Below are 19,140 nucleotides of genomic sequence, written 5' to 3'. Positions count from 1 at the left end.
GATCTACTGACTATGGAATACCAGAAGGGTGTGAAGGTAACCCTAGTGGCCTTCAGGTCAAAGTTTGAGGAAACCGATCAGTGCATGATACTGTCTCGGGAGGATAGCTCAGCGGCAACGTGCTCGCCAGAGGAATCCAGGGGAAGGGAAGAACCCCTTTAACTGGTAGAACTTTGTTGGTTTCTTTTACTCTTTGGCACTTTATGTTGGAACTTTGGAAAGGAGCCGATTAGCTAAAAGACATTTTCCCCTTCACACTATGTGGAGTTTAGTGTGCGAGGGTCAGGATAGGATTTTGGACACAGGACAAAGAGCTTGTTGTTTTGGACATTCCGACATGGACATTCATTAGTTTTGTTGAGGCTGGGAAACCCCTCATGGAGTTAGGGATAGGTAGGATTTTCGGAAGCCTCTCTAATTGTATCAATAAAAGTCTTAAAAATCATCATAATGCCACTGTGTCCGAGTCTTACTCTTGATCCCTTAGACCTCAGAGAACATCTATTATGGAAACATGTATGAAGAATAAACCAGGATCTGCTACTGTCTTCCAGACACTGTAAATACCTCTTTAAACGAAATATCCCAGTCAACTGGTATGAGGAGGATGATATATGGCGAAAGAGAAAGGCCATGCAAGACAGGAAGACCTAGACGTAGGCCAGGGTAGTCCCAAGCATACATCACACACAAGGAGGGAAGAGACTGGCGGATAGAAAAGCCTGTGAATTACAAAATGCAGCTGTTACCTGTTGCAGAGAGTGTTGGACATGCAGCGTCCTGTGACCAGAACGGAACGTGGAGCTGAATCAGACGTGGTGCATCCTGGAGGAGAGGGAGCAGGAGACATGACCACAAAACAAGAGTCCCCTAAACAAAGACAAAACCACTCCACAGAAGGTGATCCAGAACCTAAAAAAGGTACGGGAAGTACCATATGACTATCCTCGACAATGGGACAAAAAGGAAAGCATCACAGAAACAAGAGAGAGAACACAGATGACACAGGGAACCAACCTCGAGCCGCTAAAAGCCACAGTGAAGTTATCCCTATGAGCCCAAGGTAACAGGGAAAATGGGAGATCCGGGAGGGGGGAACAGATAATTAGGAGACCAACCATACACCTCCCAGTCAAAATAAAGAGACTGTGATACTTAACCCAAAATGAGTGAATGCAAATCATTATGGGACCACTCATACTTGTCTCAGTCAAGCCAAAGAAATACGCATAGTGAAACCTCAGAAGTAAATCAGAACCAATACTGGAATATTCAATCTTGTATCAGTTAATTACAAGAAAGGAAAATAAAAAGAAAGACTTATAAATGTGGAATAACTTTACCATGGGAGGAGAGAAGAACAAATCTCAGTAGAGATAATCAAAGAGAGCAATCAAACCCAAAAAGACAATCACCAAGAAAAGGCAAAGCAAAGCCAAGTTCTGAACGAATTGTATATGCAGATCAAACAAGTCAACAGGGACTATCTGAAAATCAACTACTGAAACAGAAGTTTGAAAGAAGCAAATAGACCACAGGAGAAGGGAGTTATTCTCCTGTCTTTAGTTGGAATTCTAGTGGTAGGGTCAGTTAACCCCAGTTTCAACCGTGGACAGATTCTGTTAAGACATTCACCAACAACTGACAAGCATGCAAGTTACTTTTGTTAGGTAGGCATGCCTTATAGGATAGGGAAAGTTAAGCCTTTTTTCTTTTCTTTAAGAAACCTCATAGTGAAATGGCTTATCAGAGTCTGCGTCCTTCTGAACCACCACACTAATCAATTATGGAGAAACTCAGAATTGGTACTGGACTTTGAATAGGTAGAAAAACAGTACAATACGTTTTTGTTTTACTGTCCGACAAAAAGAATTAAAAGAGAAAAAGCACTAAAGGACTGCTGGACTGAATATCCAATTTCACATACAGCATGTATGACTGTTGTCACCAATACATTTGAAACTAATCACATATGTAAACATTGGATTTCTTCTGCAAGTCATACTCAATGTAAATTGAGGGGTCTCTATGATGATCTCTTGAGAACATCAAGGTGGAGGCACAGATGCTATTGTTTAGGTTATTAGAAGGTAAACAAAGAAGGTTAAAATACAATATTATGGAACAAACGCAAGCAGGTTTGAGTGCTTGCTGTTCGGGTGATCAACCACAACACTAGGTCAGCTCTAAGATCAGACACATTCCTTTCTTTTTGCTTAACATCCAAAGAAAGAAAATACATGGTCTAAAAAGGAAATGCAGTGTTAAAAATGTGTGCTACTTTTGATGGCCCCTTAAAAAGAATCATTGTACAGAATGGTTTATTATGCTACATCGTTGACTCAAAGATTTTAATTTAGTCTACATTCTTTTGTATTGTAACATATGAATATATATGTGAAGCAGGTTTCATACCAGCACAACAATATCTTTCATGTGCTCAAATTCTTCTGGATGAAGAAACGATGTGAACTCTTCTCTGGTGGCAGCCATGTCTCCATCTAGGTCTGCCGTCTTGAATCGTCTTTCATCGCGAGGCATCATTTTCTTAAAGCTAAATTGGTCATTCCCATCTTGAAATTCTTCAGGATTTGCTATTGGTAGATTACAAAAACGGTTGAATTAGTTATCAAATAGAGATTATCCCAAAAGCTGTAATAAAACAAGTGTACTAATAATAGAGAAAACTTGATGGTTTCATGAAAATACGTTTTCCATTTGAGAGTGAGAGTGAAAGTACATTTATACTGGTTGGCTATGCATGCACTGTACATTCGAGAAATTTAAATTTCTTCCAACTTTAAGACAGCTAAACCCAAAATATCACGAGAAATGTTCTGTTTTTTTCCGATAAGGCAGATTTTTTAAACTGGTTTTCTACTTAATAACTTGACAGCACTCTTAAAGACAGATATTAGAGGTACACTAGTGTTAATTAGTTTCTCTGTGGGTTGTGCCTCAATTGTGCCTCTAAAAAGCCTCAGGATACAAAGGGATCTTCATCAGGTGGTTGCTGTTCTAAAGTGATCGACATTTATCACCAGAACATACAAAATGATTTAAATGGACGGAAAGGCACATAGGCACAAAGCTGCTACTGTTGTACGTATCTACTCCACCATTGCTAAACTCGGTATCTGCAAGAAATATTTTGGTGTGGCAAGTGAAAACACCACCAGGGCAGGCCTCTCAGTGAATGTGGGCCTAATCGTCCAGGGGCAAAGGCCAACAGTATAGCAATAATTTGTATTTGTATTTATTGATTTATAAAGCGCCTTACACCAAAGCGCTGTACAATGGAACAACATAGTACATAAACAAACAATATAACAGTTGAACCAACTACATTATGAATCAGTCAACAAAACAGTGAAAAGAGCAATTAACTGAAGGGGATAGGTAGAGAAGGGGAGTGGGAGTGGATAGGGGGGGTGGTGGAGAAGGGTAGGAGGAGGGAAGGGGGAAGGGTGAGAGGGGAAGGCAGGAGAGGGGGAGATAGGGAGAAAGTAAGGAGGGGGGAAGGAGTTTCAGGGAGGAGAATGGAGGAGGAGAGATTTAAGGGAAGTGCGGAATGAGGTGAAGGTGGGGGTAGAACGGATAGCAAGAGGAAGGGAGTTCCAGTGTAGAGGTGTTAGGAGTTGGAAGGAGTGGAAACAGGATGAGGCACAAGGGGGCGGAGGTACAGTGAGAAGGACATGGTCAGCGGACCGAATGGAGCGGGAGGGAGAGTAGAAGGAGAGAAGGGAGGAGAGATAAGGGGGAGCAAGACCATGGAGAGATTTGAAGACAAGGCAGAGCAATTGAAACTTAAGTTGGGAGTGAAAAGGAAGCCAGCCAAGGTAAGAGAGAGAGGAAGAGATGGAGTCACAGGCGGTAAGGAGACAGGGTACGAACAGCAGAGTGGTAGATGGATTTAAGAGGGGCGAGATGAGAAGCAGGAAGTCCAAAGAGTAGGGAAGAGAAGTAGAAGAAGCAGGGGATTAAGAGCTTGGTAGCGTGGAAAGTGAGAGAAAGACGGATTTTGCGAATATTGAAGAGGTGATAGCAACAGGTGCAGGAAGTGAGGAAAATGTTGGGAGAAGGAGAGAGAGGAGTCAAAGAGAATGCCCAAATTACGAGCTTGAAGAGAGATAGGGAGATTGGAGGGGGGAAGTGAATGAATGGGGGAGGAGAGGTAAGGGGAAGAGAGTTAGAGGGAAAGAATACAACTTTGGTTTTGTCAGTGTTAAGAGAGAGAAAGCGGGAAGACATCCAGTTCTTAATGGCAGTAAGGCAGGAGGAGAGTTTTTGGTGAAGGTCAGACGAGAAAGAGAGAAAGAGTGGCGTGTCGTCAGCATAGAAGTGGTGGGAGATGCCAAACGAGGAGATAACAGGGGCAATGAGGGAGGTGTAATGAGAGAAGAGGAAAGGACCAAGTACCGATCCTTGGGGTACACCGTATTCAAGAGAATAGGTAGGAGAGGACCGGCCACCCAAGGAGACAGTAAAGGAGCGGGAAGAGAGGTAAGAGGATAACCAGTCGAGGACAGAGCCTTTGAAGCCAAAGGCAGAAAGAGTGTGAAGGAAGAGGGGATGATCGACAGTGTCAAAGGCTGCAGAGAGGTCGAGGAGAATAAGGATAGAGGATTGTTTGGCATGGCGAGCAGAGAGAAGGGAGTTGAGAATAGAGGTGAGAGCAGTTTCAGGGGAATGTTTGGGATGGAGTTAGTAACAAAGGATGAGAGCTTTGAGTAGGCAAGGCGCTTGAGAAGCTTGGGAAGGAATGGGAGAAGAGAGATATGTCTGAAGTTAGGTGAGACGTGGATCAGCAGAAGGTTTCTTCAGAATAGGGATGATCGTGGCATGTTTGAAAGCAGAGGGAAAGGTAGCTGAGGAGAGACAGATGTTGAAGAAGGAGGTGAGGTAGGGGATAAGAAGAGGGTAAATCTTAGGGATGAGAAGGGAAAAGAGGGTCAGTTGGTGCGGACGTGGGGTGGGCTTTGGATAGGAGGGTGGAGACTTCAGAAGGAGAGACGGGAGAGAAGATGGACATGCAGGAAGAGGGAGGGGGGAGGAGTAGAAGTGAAATCTGAGGTGGTGTGGATTTTTTGGCAAAGGGTAAGAATCTTAGAGGAAAAGAAGTTGGCGAAATCAGAAGGGGAGAGTGTAGAATTGGAGGAGAGATCAGGAGTGGGGGGAGAGAAGTCGAGAGAGAGTTTGGAAGATACGGCGAGGGTGAGTGGCTTGAGATTGGAGTAGGTTGGAGAAGAGGATTTAGCAGAGGCAAGACCAGAGTCGTAGAGTGTGTGGTAAGAGAAGTAAGAGGTTTGGTTAGAAAGCGAGGGAGTTTTGAGCCAGAGTCTCTCGAGACGTCAGACAAGGCGTCGCATAGAGAGGAGTTGAGGAGTAAGCCAAGGTTGAGAAGGTTTTTGGGTTGGGGCAGAAAGGAGAAAGGGGGTAGAGTTGATCAAGGGAGGAGGAAATGGAAGAGGAAAGGGAGGATGGAGCGTCATTTGCAGATAATAAGGAGAAGTCTTGGAGAGTTGGAAGAAAAGAAGAGCAAGTGTCAATAAAGAGGGAGGGGTCAAAGTTGCGTAAATCATGCCGTGAGTAGATTGGAGGGGATGGGTTAGGGGCGGAGGAATGTGAGAGAGGAGAAAGGGAGAAAGAAAGTAAGGCAGAGAGATAGATAGGAAGAGTAGAGACAGGGGAAGAGGGGTAGGAAGAATTGAAGAGGAGGTCCATGGTGGAGCCAGAGGAGTGAGTGGGGGAAGGAAGGAAGAGGGGAAAGGAGGTAGGAGTCAAAGATAGAGAAGAGGGGAGAATATTGAGGGGGAGAAGGAAGGTGGATATTAAAATTGCCAAGCACAGATAGAGGAGAGGGTGAGGGAGAGATAAGCGAGAGAAGGGGATCCAGGTCTTCATAGAAGGAAGAGAGGGCCAGGGGGACGATAGATGATCAGGAAAGAAATAGGGTGGGGAGAGGAGAAAGATTTGTAGAGTAATTCAAAGGTAGGGAAAGAAGGGAGAGATGGTGAGGAGGAAGAGGAGATGTACTTGGGGTGGTAGAGGAGGCCAACGCCTCCGCCACGGCCAGTAGCGCGAGGGGTGTGAGAAAAGGAGGAAGAGGAGGTGGTTAAGGAAGCAGGGACAGAATGTTATGGGGGGGGATCCAGGTTTCAGTTAGGCATAGAAAATGGAGGTTGAGGCGAAGGAACAGTTCAAGAACAGCTGCAGTGTTGTTGCAGATGGATCTGGCATTCCAGAATGCCCTGTTCAAGTGATTGGAGTGGCGGGAGGTAGGGGGGTATAGAAGGTTAGGGTGGTGAGAGTGGGAAGAAATATGACAGGAGGAGTGTGGGGGGATAGGGGAGAAGGCTGGGCATTAGGAGGGAAAAGGAGAGTAAAAGGGAGAGGAGAAGGAAGGTGTAGTGAAAAGGGGGAGGAAGGAAGAAAGGGTGGTGAAAAGGAGATTCGGAAAATTGCATAACAGAGGGCTCAAAGAAGGGATGAGTAAGGAAGGATCGTTGCTGTAGAGTCTTGTGACAGTGAAGACAGAGATCAGTTTAGCAGTTTCAAGTAGGGACAGTAATCAGGGGACCAAGTTAGGAGAGAGATGGGGAGAGGGTAGCAGCAGACCAGGAGCAGAATGGAGGGGCACCTGACACAGACAGGTGAGGGTCAATGGGGGGAGGTGTAGGGACGGAGTGGAAGCGCCAGGCAGCAAGCAACAGGTGATGCCAATGGAAATCACAGGCGATGGCAGAAGGAGGACCAGAGCCAAAACAGGGTCGTAGACAGCAGGCACCCAATACTGCAGGCAGTCCAGGGCTAGAAGGTGACCACAGGCAGTTGAAGGCAGGCTGGACATAAAAGAAGTCGTAGACAGCAGTCGACTGATACTGCAGGTAGTCAAGGGCCAGGAGGTGACCATAGGCAGTCGAAGGCCAGTCAAGGGGGAACCAGAGTGACCTCACCTAGACCTAAGCAGGGGTCAGATCATCAATAGGGGCATTGGTGGAGGGCCCAGGCGGTTGGAGTTGGCAGATGGTGGTCACGAGGCTGGGTTGAAGTACCAAGTCAAGAATAGTGAGAGCTGGGGGTTCCAGATCTTAGAAAGGGTCAGTGGTGGAAGGGGCCGGGGTGGTTAAGGCAGGCAGCTGAAGTCAGGATGATGGGGTGCTGCCCTTATTCTTGGGTGGGGAGGGACGAAGGCACTAGGACTCGAATGGTAGTGGGGGTAAGTGAGGAGTAGGGATGTGGGCAGGCGGACTGAATTTGGAGTAATAGAAACCAGTTGTTGAGGTGGGTGAGTAGGTAGTGAAAACTAATACAATTGCACCCAGACGTGGGCAGGGAGGGCAACAGGTGGAAGGAAGGAGTAATAAGGAAGTCTTGGTGGGAGAATTCAGGCAGACATGGTGGTCAGACTGATGCGGCGAATCTCCAGACTACTCTCGCTCATGTGTGGGGTGGGGGGGCGTCGCAGGTGGCACCAGGCACAGTTGAAAGTCACCAGTGGAGGAAGTCAAGTAGTGGATAGCACAAAGCAGGGATCCACCGTAGCTGCACCCACACTTGAGTTGGGAAGGCCGCAGGCGATGGGGCCAGGAGTGGTGTGGGCGCCAGAGAAGAACAAAGTCAGTCAAGGAGGGAGGGCTGAAGCAGCGATGTTCCATGGGTGAACCCGCACCAGAGCGTGAAGGGTTGCTGGTGGCAAAGTAGGGTTGGGATCCTAAGCAGCCACACTTGGAGGACTTCAAACATCAGAGGCAGTAGGGCTGGAGCCGGGATCCTGAGTAGCCAGCCAGGAGGAGCCAGGCTAGTGAAGGCAATCCCATGCAGCCAGAATTTATTTCAGACGGGGCGGGCCAGTGGCAGCAGCTCAGAGATGGCAAAGAGGCACCCCAAGCAGTCACGGTCCTGCCAGGACCCAGAGGGTCAGTGTGAAAGGTGGATCGCCCAGGGACAGAGCGGAGGCGATCTGAGCAGCCCTGATCCCGCTGGGACCCCACGCAGCCACCCTCGTCTCCAGCAGTAGAGGACCACAATTAAGGCACCCAGATTGATTGCAGGTGCTGGGTGGCACTTTTGTGGCCAAGCTCACCCAAGAATGAAGGAGGGCCGCTGGCAGCGGGACAGAGTCAAAACGGTGGCTCCCTGAGCAGGCACAACACAGCGGCAGGGCAGGCACCAGGATTGAGAAAGGCGCCGGGTGACACGAGGAGTTGGAAACTCACCGCAGTTCAACGGAGCTCCGGAGGAGACAGGATGGTGTTGGCGACTGCAGGCGCCGAGTCCTCTCACGTACGAGGAGGGCTGCCGGTGGCGGGAGGGAATCAGGAAGGAGGGACTCCGAACGGCTTCACCCCGCAGGGACCCCAGCAGCCGGAATGGAGGCGAGACGGTACAGAGAGCACAGGAGGCCTCCAACAGCCATGGCCCAGTCGCGACTCCGGACGATCAAACACCACAAGTGAGGTAAGCGACTGGACAGGACTGCTGCAGGTGCTGGGTGAATCCCGGAGGCAGAAGAGCACACCGCAGTCCCAGCCGTCTGCCGAGCAGGAAGGATCACCGCAAGAGCCAGGCTGGTGGTGGAGCAGGAGGAGGCCTCACCAGGGGGGGATACAGAAATAGATGAAAGCGGATCCGATTTTCGTCGGGATCGCAGATGGAGGAGCCCCAGGAGTAGGGTAGCCGGAACGGAGAGAGGTAAGTATCAGAATTGCTCTTTAAATTGCTTTATTGTTGAAAGATTCAGCCTGTTGAGAGGAGGCGCCGGTTCAGGCTGCCGGCTTCTGCACCCCCTAGTGGTCATGTAATATGCCAACTTGACTAGGCATGAGGTTTTGTTTTAAAATTATAATACACACATTTTCTGAAAATAAACTGTTTATTATTAAATACACTGGCTAATGCATGCTTGTGAAATAAGTGATTTGTCTTGTTTCTCAAATGTGATTTCATTTTAAAATGATTTCCAAACTGTCCCATTTTCTGAATAATCGTCCATTTGGATGCGTGCATACACAGACCTGAACACAATTATCAAATTTCCACTGTGTTCAGCAGTGACCAAATAAACTACTCCGTAGAGATACAGAATGCGCCTTAACCCTTGTCCTCCAGGGTACAAATATGACTCCTTTGACTTTTGTCCAATATCATGCACACCACCATGAATGCATTTTATGTTGTTTGTATTTAAAATAATTTCGGTCTCAAGGGAAAGTGTCTAGTATTGGGTCTCCTGCTTAGTGAGCGAACAAAGCACTAAAACCTGAGGAGAGGGGGCATTACCGGTCGGGTAAAGTCCCCGGTGTATGTGAGGGGTCAATAATGCGGGACGGAGAATGGCTTGTAGATTTCTCAAAATAAGCCATGTTATTTAAGAAATTATTTAAAGAAACTGCCTTGCTTGCCCTACTCTACAGAGGAATTCCTTGCCTACTTTAAAGGCTAAGGGAACATTCTCTAGCATGGGAAAACTGGCCCTCACACTAAACAAACATACAAAGGAAATTATATAGCAACATAATATAATAAAACATATTAACACAATATCTGAATGGCCTTCTCCTGTCCTGGGTAAGATTCCTTCCTCAGGCTTGAATGTTAACTCCAAAAATGTCCAGCAAAAGAAAGGTTTTTGAGCCAGTTCCTGAAAGTTCAAAGTCAAAGCAAAAGGTCATCACACAAAAATCCACTGGTAACAACTCTTGGTTCCTGGTTGAATAAAATCCCCTTCCAACTTCCAGAAAAAGAAATCACACCAATGGTAATCCTGGTTATGATCGATTGTCTCTTCCTTCAGATAAATGGCTGCAGTTCAAAAGAATCACTTCTTCAGTTACAACTCTACTTTTAATAGATGTGTCAGTATGCTGTCTCTGGGCTACAGCTTTCATTTTCAATATCCACACTTCTACTGCTGGTACTAGGAGAACAGTCACCTTTGTCCCAGAGTATGTTACTGCTTCAAACCCCTTCAATATGACATCTGCCAACAACCTCATACCACCACAGTTCAAGTATTACTACTACTGCTCAGTACTTTTGAATTATTAGGTAGATTTTGACAAGACACTCTTCCTTTCAAATGCTTTCTTAAAAGGGGCAGATGCCTCTCCCGCCTGTCTAACTACCACAAGCACAACCTGCTTCTGCCCACAAGTCTCGCTCCTTTCTATCTTCAGCAGTCTTTAGCACCACAGGTTGTAATTTACTTCAGAATATTCTTCAAAAGCATGTGCTTCCCATCCACCTTTGTGCCAAGTTTCAGCCCAGGTAATTACCCAGAAGCTTATGTGCCACTCTCTCACCTTCAGGTAATAATGGTGTATGTGTTTCTTAGGTCACTTGACTTAACAACTTCACAGTGTAGTTAGATAGCTCTTTAACTCTTGGCAAGACTGGTTTCACTATGAAAACGATTTGCCTCTTAGCTTAGGTAAAGCTTGTTCTAACTCTTCAATACTTTACAGTCTCTACTTCTTTGTAATCAAAAGAATGTCACTTCTGGCTATGGTATGGAGTTCAGTCTTTTAAGTGAAAACACAATTAGGCACATGTGATCTGTCTTTAAAGTGGAATTCGAGGTTTGAAGTTGAATTAAGAATTGACTCCTGCGTAACAGCAAAGGATGTAGTTCGGACTTCCTTTGGGAATTACAATTAGGCACATGCAACCTCTTTTTGATGGAGCGTTCACTCTCATCTTTTAACTCGTATTTAGTCAAGGTCAGGTATTCGGTAATGGGTTAGAGAGCATTCCCTCTTGCTAATTAGGGACACATTTCCACTCTGTTAGGTAATAACAGTCTTTAAATGCTTCAACAATGGTATTAGCTCATAACGCGAGTATGAATCTTTAGTGTTATATGCGAGTGCTACAATTCCATTATTGGTAAGAGTTTGGATAGAACTAACAACTTTTACTCACATTTAGCAATATGTGAGTTACTTAGGAGCTGGCTACAGTTATTGGCAAGGCTCGCGCAGTGTATTTGAATGCTGTGCTTCAATCACCGGCTTCCTAGACACTGGTTTTGCCGGTTGCACGGCTTTCCCAACTTCCTCTATAACTTCTATTACTTCTGGCTCAGTGGGGAGCCACATCCTTCTCCGGCACGGGTGTCTCCGGTTCAGCTACTTGATTTGGGAGTTTCTTTTCCGCCCGAGACCCTCTGCTTGCCTTTTGCTTCTGGCCTTAGTCTCCTGCACATTCACAGCTCTGCAATCACGGCAATAAGGCTCAAAAGGTGGAAAACTGTCTATTGCACGCCTTCTGTTGAGCAGCCTCTGAACTTAAGATTTTGGAAGGACAGTACTTTACACTTGCAGGTGAATTCTGCTCTCTCCATGTTCCGGCGTCCCTTCTGTTCTTCCACTTTCTTGTGATTTGCCAGCCCCGTGCTTCTCCTCTGCTACTATAGCTACAGCCAGCCTTCCAGCTCCTTCTGCTTCTCCTTTCCTGTTGGGACCTTTTATGCCTCACAGGTTCAATGATTGTCTTCAGGTGTGAACTATTAGCCATAATTGACAGACTACTACATCTATATGCTTCTTCAGCCCTCATTCTCAGTACCTCTAGGATTCTGGGACAATTAGTTTCTTCCACTAAAGTTAGGTTTTTCAAGTTCTGAATTATTTGTAAGGGTATATTTAATTCCCTTAAAGCTTTTAACAGAGGGGTAATGAGAATTAGCCATCACAGAGGAAGATGGTTTAGTGAAGACAACATTGCCATAATCCTTTACATTGTACCCTTGGGATGGAAGACGGTAATTAGTTTGGGATATCAAAAAGGATCTTTTCAGTATAGTTCCTTCTGATTTCATACCCTTGGTGTTTACAACTCTAGATCTAATATGAGGTTGAGCAACATTAGAATGAAAATAAGCCATAACCTCTTTAGGCACAGTGCTAACAGTCTTCCTGTCAGAGGAAAGATACTGTGTCTCATCCCACGGAATCTCTTCACCACCCTGGGCCATGTCTCCTCCCAGGTGATCCTCCCACAGTACATCACCCCCAGGGCTGGAATCAGGAAGAGTCTGCCTTCCCCTGGCCACCTGGGAGGAGATGTTAGGCAGGGTTTCAGTGTGGGATCAGCAGGAATCTTCACAGGTGATAGTTACAAACCTGAGCAAAGCAGGGGCTTTAACGTAGCCCCGGGGGCATTACCAGACTTGCAATGCCCCCCTCCAAGGTTCTCTATTGCTATTAGTACCCTGGCACATTCTACCAAGCTACTAACAGTATTTTTACTTGAGTTGAGAAAAGGCGTGTCAACAGATTCTCGACTTGAGCAAAAAAAATGACCACCATGACTCAGGGAACAGACTATACTTAGCCCCTTCTCCCTTTCCATGGTGGCCCGACGAAGAAAAGGATGGAACTCTGAGGGACGTGGAACTGCGCACCTTGGCAGGTGAGTCTTTGTCTGGTTTGTAACAATCTGATTGTCCCTCGCCGGGTACTAAATATCAATAATTAAATTGAAAATCAATTTGTCAGGTCTAAGATAGTGATTGCTTATCAGTTAGCAGTGAGAATTTTCCAGTTATGTTATTTGAGATTTGTACAGTGCCTACTGCCATTGTTATGGCTTCAAAGGGGTGTGGGGTCGAAGGCTCTTTGGAAGACCACTGTCTGTGCAAACATGAAAATAAAAGAGCACTACATTGGGTGGGGGATAACCAGCCTTAAGTCATAGAAATTAATTAGAAATATGTTCTCCCCTCAACCCCCATTACTTAGTGGTCTTTCTGGTGCAGCACTGTTGGATGACTGGACCCTCTTCAGTTTAAATACATCCTGTGTTGGGGAGTGGGTGAAGAGGAGGGGGAGAGAGAGAGAAAGCGAGAGAAAGACATTTATAAACGCACCTGTACACAATTGTTTATAGGCACGGAGAGTGAGTGGGTAGTGGGAAAGAGGGGGAGAGAGTGGGGAAGAGGGGGCGAGGAAGGCAGAGTGGGGATGGATATTGAAGTGCACCAGCGCGAGTGCTTGTACGTGTTCAGTGTATATTGCGGAGACAGCATCATAAAACGAATTTACAGTAGGAATGCTTGCATATATTGTACGCATGACATTAGGAAACTGTTTTACCAATGATGGCATAAACTGTGGGCGCAGGTTTCATGAATATTTTGTAAAGAGCTCCCGTTTACCATTCGTGACTGCTTAGGTTATTTGGGCATCGCTTGCTTCTTTGCCACTCACTCTAATGTGGGGGAACTATTGATGCTCCTGCACTGAAAATATTCACTAGTCGCCACTGAACTTGACTCAATAGGAACGTCTCTGGGCCCTCAAGAAGCACCCTCCCCCCCACAACTCACCTGGCACCAAAAGCTGTCTCTGCTACAATGGCATTTAACCACTCCACTGATGTCGTATATCATGCTCTCCTCCTAGGCAGGAGCGGCTCCTCTTCAGAGACAGCGTGGCAAGCTATGATAAATACCTTTATGGACATGAGCTGTTGCAGCCCATACAAATGATGGGGTATGTTATGGGGGAATTGGCTCTGTTTTTCAGATGCTTCTATAATGATATGATATGGTATGGTATTTGTAACGCGCCTATACACAAGTGTTTCAAGGAGCAACGAGGCAGGGAGGGGGAACAAAGGGAAGACAGACAGCGATCCTACTAGGCCAGGTGTCATTCAGATCGCGCAAGTGCATGGGTAGAGGGGAAGGGAAAAGTGCAAGGGGAAAGGGAGAGGGGAAAGTGCAGTACAGGGGTATTAGAATAACAAGATAAATAATAAGGGCCAGCTGGTGGCAAGTGCCAGGTAAGTGCAGACAAGTGCTGGGAAGGGGGGGCTGTAGGGATACAGAGACAGTCCCGCAGTGCAGGGGTTGCCAGGGAGGCAGTGCAAGGGGAGAGTGGTTGGGCCAAGGACCGAGATCGGTGACAGTGGCCCAGTTGCAGATTCAGTGCAATTTCAGTCAGGAATTTAGCAGGGGAGAGGGGGAGAGAAAGCAGAAGCAAAGAGGAAGGTTTTGAGGTGCTTCCGGAACCGGAGATGGTTCTCCTCACCCTTCAGGGAGGCAGGAAGGCTGTTCCAGAGGGAGGTCCCTGCCGCGGAGAGAGATCTAGCCCCAACTTGTTGCTTGGAGAAGCGGCTGACCCTGAGGGAGTTGGAGGTGGATGAGCGAACAGCTCGAGAAGGAAGATATTTAGGAAGAGAGAGTTGAAGGTATTTTGGCCCCAGGCCCCAGAAGGCCTTGTGTATAATGCAGAGGGTTTTGAACTTAATCCTCACAATTGTTCATTGGTGGAGTTAAACATTGTTTTCAGATGTGTTTCTTTGTCACAGTGTTTCCTAGGTTAATGAATAAAAGTCGCAGGACCCACATAGTGCGATGTAACATATTTGCTGGGTGTCCTACTGACGATATCAACACCTAAGGCACCTAAGGCACTAAGCCAATACCAAGTGCCCCACTGGATACAATTTGAAACAATCAAAACAAAAAGGTAATGCAACATTTTAATGATCGGACTTAGTGGATGTCAAAGGGAAGGAGGACTCCAAAAATGGTAAAAAGCATGGGGTCAGTGCTTTTGTGTTAGTCTAGAAGTAACCACTTGTTTGGTCTCAAGACATGAGAAAGTGGAAAATGCACTTTGATATCATGTCCAGCGAACAGCAATGGAGACTCACACATGCAAACCTGGTGGCCGCCATTTTTTTTTTCCATGTATATCAAAGCAGGGGAAATCCATCTGGATACCGAGGCCGTAGCCCTGCATCAAAATCAGATGTTTCCCTTCTGGGAGCAGATGCAGTGCTGTTTCTACTGCGTCTGGGGAAACCTGACCAAAATGGCTGAGAGGGAGATGCACACGAGGAGCGATGGTCTTCGCAAATGTAGCCACTTACGAACGGTTTTCTAAACCATTTACAAGTCCATCCAAAATGACGATATTTATGTAGTTCTTCCACTGACCGAAAATAATCTGGGTTTAGAGGCTGATCTTAAATACTAAAACAGTCTTGCTAAAAACCGTACATACAAGCGCGGGCAAACATGCCTAAGTAGGTATGGGTTAGGGCGATGTAAAGATAGTACTAGATAAGGCGTTCCCGTTAACGTTTGATTAGATAGTTCTTATACAGAAAGAGCTGAAAATGGTCCTTTGCGTTACATTGAATATTGCATGACTCACTTCCCTCTGATAAACAAGCTGATAGGGGTCCTAAAAAGCTAACATGACGACACGAGGCAACTTGTACGAGGTCACCAGGCACTAAATTCCTTTGACTGCAAAAGTGTAATTGACCTGCTCACCCACAAAAAATAAATAATCAAGCAAATAAAAGGAAAAAGAAAAAAAGGAAATGAACCAAAAAAATCTCAAATTTGCCATTTTCTTTAAAACATTTTCTAAACATGTTGTGCTGGAAGAAAAGTAAGATAGGGGCAGTGTTATGAATTCATTGGTACAAATGATTAGCATCTGCCATTTATCCAATTAGATTAGTTGTACCTGGTGATGCATTATTAGGAAGAAATAGTGGAACAATGTGCTTTCTAAAAAGCATTCCTTAAAACAACCAGATGCACAGTGCACGCAAGTCCTCACGCTGGACTGCATTATCTACAATATTGTCGACAGTTGGGCTGGTCCTTGGGGCATTGCTCCTAAGCCAATTTTAGCCACAGCAGGAAACCTAATGCATTCAAATGAGAGCACAGCAATGTTTACCTAGGTAATAGCCGTATGTGGCTTGCTTGTATTCTTCCCAGGATATTTTGTTGTCTTTGTCGGTGTCATAGTCTCGCCACACTTTTGCAACATTTTCATAGATGTAACGCTTCTGAACTCTTCGGATCCAGCTTTTCAGTTCATCTGCTGTCACATAGCCATCTTTATCAAAATCTATCCTTTCCACAATTTTTCTGAAAAAGGAAGGTACAAATAATCAAAGACATACACAACATGATTACCATTAAAACATCAGACCTGTTTGTTCATTTTCGGGTTGTGCATATGTTCCAAACTTAGTAAACTCCTTCATAAAAATCAATAAATACATATTTTTTTATTCCCTCCTACCAGCAAACATGCCAATGACTCTATTTTAAATGTTTTATTTTATTTACATTTAATTTGTATAACGCATAATCACATTAAATAGTACTGCAAGTCTGTATGACTCTTATCTTAAGACACGACGTACAGCAAACAATTCATACATGAAAACACAGTTCCTTATTCATTCCACATAAGAAAAGTCATTTTGTCACTAGGGTGCCCGTTTTACATACTTTCTAAAGTGCACAGGTTCTCCAAAGTGCTTCACATGATAACCGATCTACTCAACAGGTTTCCTTCCATCTATTCTGATGGAATCATGGATCTTCATCAGGGGATACCACCCAATTTTAAAAGTGATGAGACTTAGTGATTTAACAGACCACTGTTTTGTAATACTACACACGTCTTGTACATATGTCTTTGTTGTATACATCTTAAATGTACAATCTGCACCATAGTGGCATGTTCCATTCAAATCCACTCATTCATAATGACTATTCCTTCTTTAGAGTCTTGAGCCTGCATTGCTAATGTTCTCTGTGTGCCTTTAAAAACACAGTATGTAACATAATAAATAAGTGTCAAGTATTTTGAATTGTACAACTTTCAAAGCTAAAGGACTATAAATGCACTCACTTTATTGTATTCCTCTTCTGCATTGGAGGGAGTTATTTAGTCTGCTTGTATTCTGCTGAAGAGACACCCCCTTTTAACTGCGAGCTAATATCTGCTTGAAGCTTTATTAACTCTAAAAAACATACTTTTCGGCGTTTCACAGTCGGATCCCCTTGTATGTTTTTTCTCATTCCAGGCTCAACACGGACCTCAGTTTAAAACTACAAGAACAAACACACGCATCAGGTACCACCCAGAGTATGGCTACACGAGCGTCAATTTACGCTTACTCTATTGAAACTACTGCATGCAACGTAGTTGGAATCTAGGGACTGTATTCTCCTACTTATAGGTAGAGCTTATTGTCTCTGTGTAGACTGTATTATTCCAACGTCTGCCGCTTTTGTCTCGCACTGCATTCCGTCAGGATGTAGTATGTTTTTGTTCTTCCTGCATTATTTCAGCTGGGTGCGTACCGATATCAAAGTGTTGCAAAGTTCTTTTCTTTAATTGCTTTCAGGCATCTACTTCTTACGATACAAGAGTCAACTCACAACAATTAGCTGTTATATTGAGCTCCAGACAGTTTGATTTGGACACATTACAACCATTGTTGGTTTTAAAAAAGAAAAAATATTTTTAAAAATTCTTCTTTTTTTTAATTGGGAAATGGACAATAGTAATTAATCCACTTCATGTTGTATAAATACTCAGCGATTAGAAGATAATGCTGTGCCATTCTATACATTCATTTAGGCCCCTCAAAACATTGTAAAAAAAAAAACAAACAAAAAAAAAAACTCTTGTTATTTCCTTAGCATCCGTTCCTTGTCTGTACCTGTATCACTGCCCTTCTTTAGTTCATACAAGACAGTCAATTTCAATGTCTCTGCTGTGTGATTCAGCGCAGAAAAATGCTCCACTAAAAAGGGCCAACACAATGTTATTTTGTATACAACTTTTGTGTTCAGTCCTTCTCATCCTGTCCTTTCTTTCTATCTTCCCGATATACAATGACTCACAAGAATGGCAAATGGTGTAAACCACCATTTCTGAATTACAGTTCATAAAGGATCTTTGACGCCTCAGAGTAGCAAAGCCTAAATCCACCTCAATGTTTCTGTGCGTTTGGTCGCAAAATGTACTTTTCCTGCAATGGGCGTGCCCCTCTAGTTTTCTCATCCTCCATAGCTGGGGTATGTTTTTCCATTTTTTTAACTTTAATATCGATCCTCATTAGCTGGTCCTTCAGATTACTACTTCTTTTAAACCCCATAACAGGTGGTTCTAATGGCCTTCTGCCACCTCAAGACCTTCCACTTTCAGGACTTTTTTGTATAGCATTAAATCGACACTAAAATGCTGCTCACAAAGACCAACTTCTCAGTCTTTTTTTTTACTGTTAGCATACTCAAGAATCGCTTCCCTATTGTTGTTCTTGGCCCTTTTATATGCATTCTTGACCAGGTGTTTAGGACAGCCATGTTGCAATATAACATCACTTTCCATGATTATTCCCCAGGAGACCACTATGATTAATCTGATGATGCAATTACTCCTTTCCCAGCGGTAACCTCGCCCGATGTTCCCAGGGGATGGCAGCCAATACCTGATCATTACGCTGGGGGCGCCTATATGAGCGAGGACGATATGGAGGGAGTTGACCCTCGGGAGTGATACATCATTAGACGAGACATGGTATCCCCCCCTTTTCATTTTAGGGATATCCCTTCCATTTCTCGTACCTCGATTGCTTGTCATGGCTCCCTTCATTCATTCATGGAAGCTACTGAGAATACCTTCCTGTGTTCAATATATACGTTTCCAAGAACTGACCACCATTTCCATGCATGAGAAATTACTGTGACGAGAAAGCTGAATGGAGTAGTGAGGTTCCGCAAGGATGAGAAGCACAAGATGCGCTGTAGTGGTTTCGAGTGCATAATAGGTGCCGGGACATTTAAAAAAACACTAACCAGTTGACAGGGTAGACACGCTGATTGAGGAGGTTTCGCCCTCTCGGTGTTGACCAAGAGACCACTGAGCCAAGAAGTCTGTGTATCCAGCTGGATCAGGTAGAAGGCAGAAGACAGAGGACTGCAAGAGCGGGTTTGCCATGTAGAGACTACAGGAGGAAGGAACGCAGAGACTTCTTTGTGGCCATGGGAACCTAGGAGCATTCTCAACACCACTCAAAGACAGAGAGGCTCAGGAGGCAACCAGGTGCTGCAAAGGACATGGAAGCCGCAAACGAGCCTGCGAAGTGTAGACTGGGCACCACACAGCTTCCTGTTCACCACAGAGGAACCAAAGAATGCTGAGGAGTCCTCCAGTGAGTAACTGGGATGCCGTGGCACTTCTGCTATGCTGCCAAAGAAGGATAAAGGACAATAGAACAAATGAGAGGGAATATGAACCCCAATATAATCAGAAAAAGACTAATAGAATGAATATGAGAAACATACCAATTTGGAAAGTCCTG

General features: G+C 45.0%; 1 protein-coding gene across 1 annotated transcript in view; it reads right to left on the bottom strand.

Moving 5' to 3' along the window:
• The window catches only part of RCN1 (reticulocalbin 1), a 162,165-nt gene that overhangs the window by 94,776 nt on the left and 48,249 nt on the right, over positions 1-19,140 (bottom strand). Inside the window, exons 2-3 of the mRNA XM_069623559.1 lie at positions 15,711-15,904; positions 2,416-2,594 (exon numbers count right to left, since the gene is read on the bottom strand). Of these exons, the coding sequence (XP_069479660.1) occupies positions 2,416-2,594; positions 15,711-15,904 (373 nt within the window). The remainder of the gene's footprint in view (positions 1-2,415; positions 2,595-15,710; positions 15,905-19,140) is intronic.

Source organism: Ambystoma mexicanum, chromosome 11 (assembly GCF_040938575.1).
Source record: "Ambystoma mexicanum isolate Mex_15411 chromosome 11, UKY_AmexF1_1, whole genome shotgun sequence".
Taxonomy (NCBI): Eukaryota; Metazoa; Chordata; class Amphibia; order Caudata; family Ambystomatidae; genus Ambystoma; species Ambystoma mexicanum.
The sequence above is the reverse complement of the archived record's forward strand: the minus strand, read 5'-3'. Positions and strand labels throughout refer to the sequence as shown.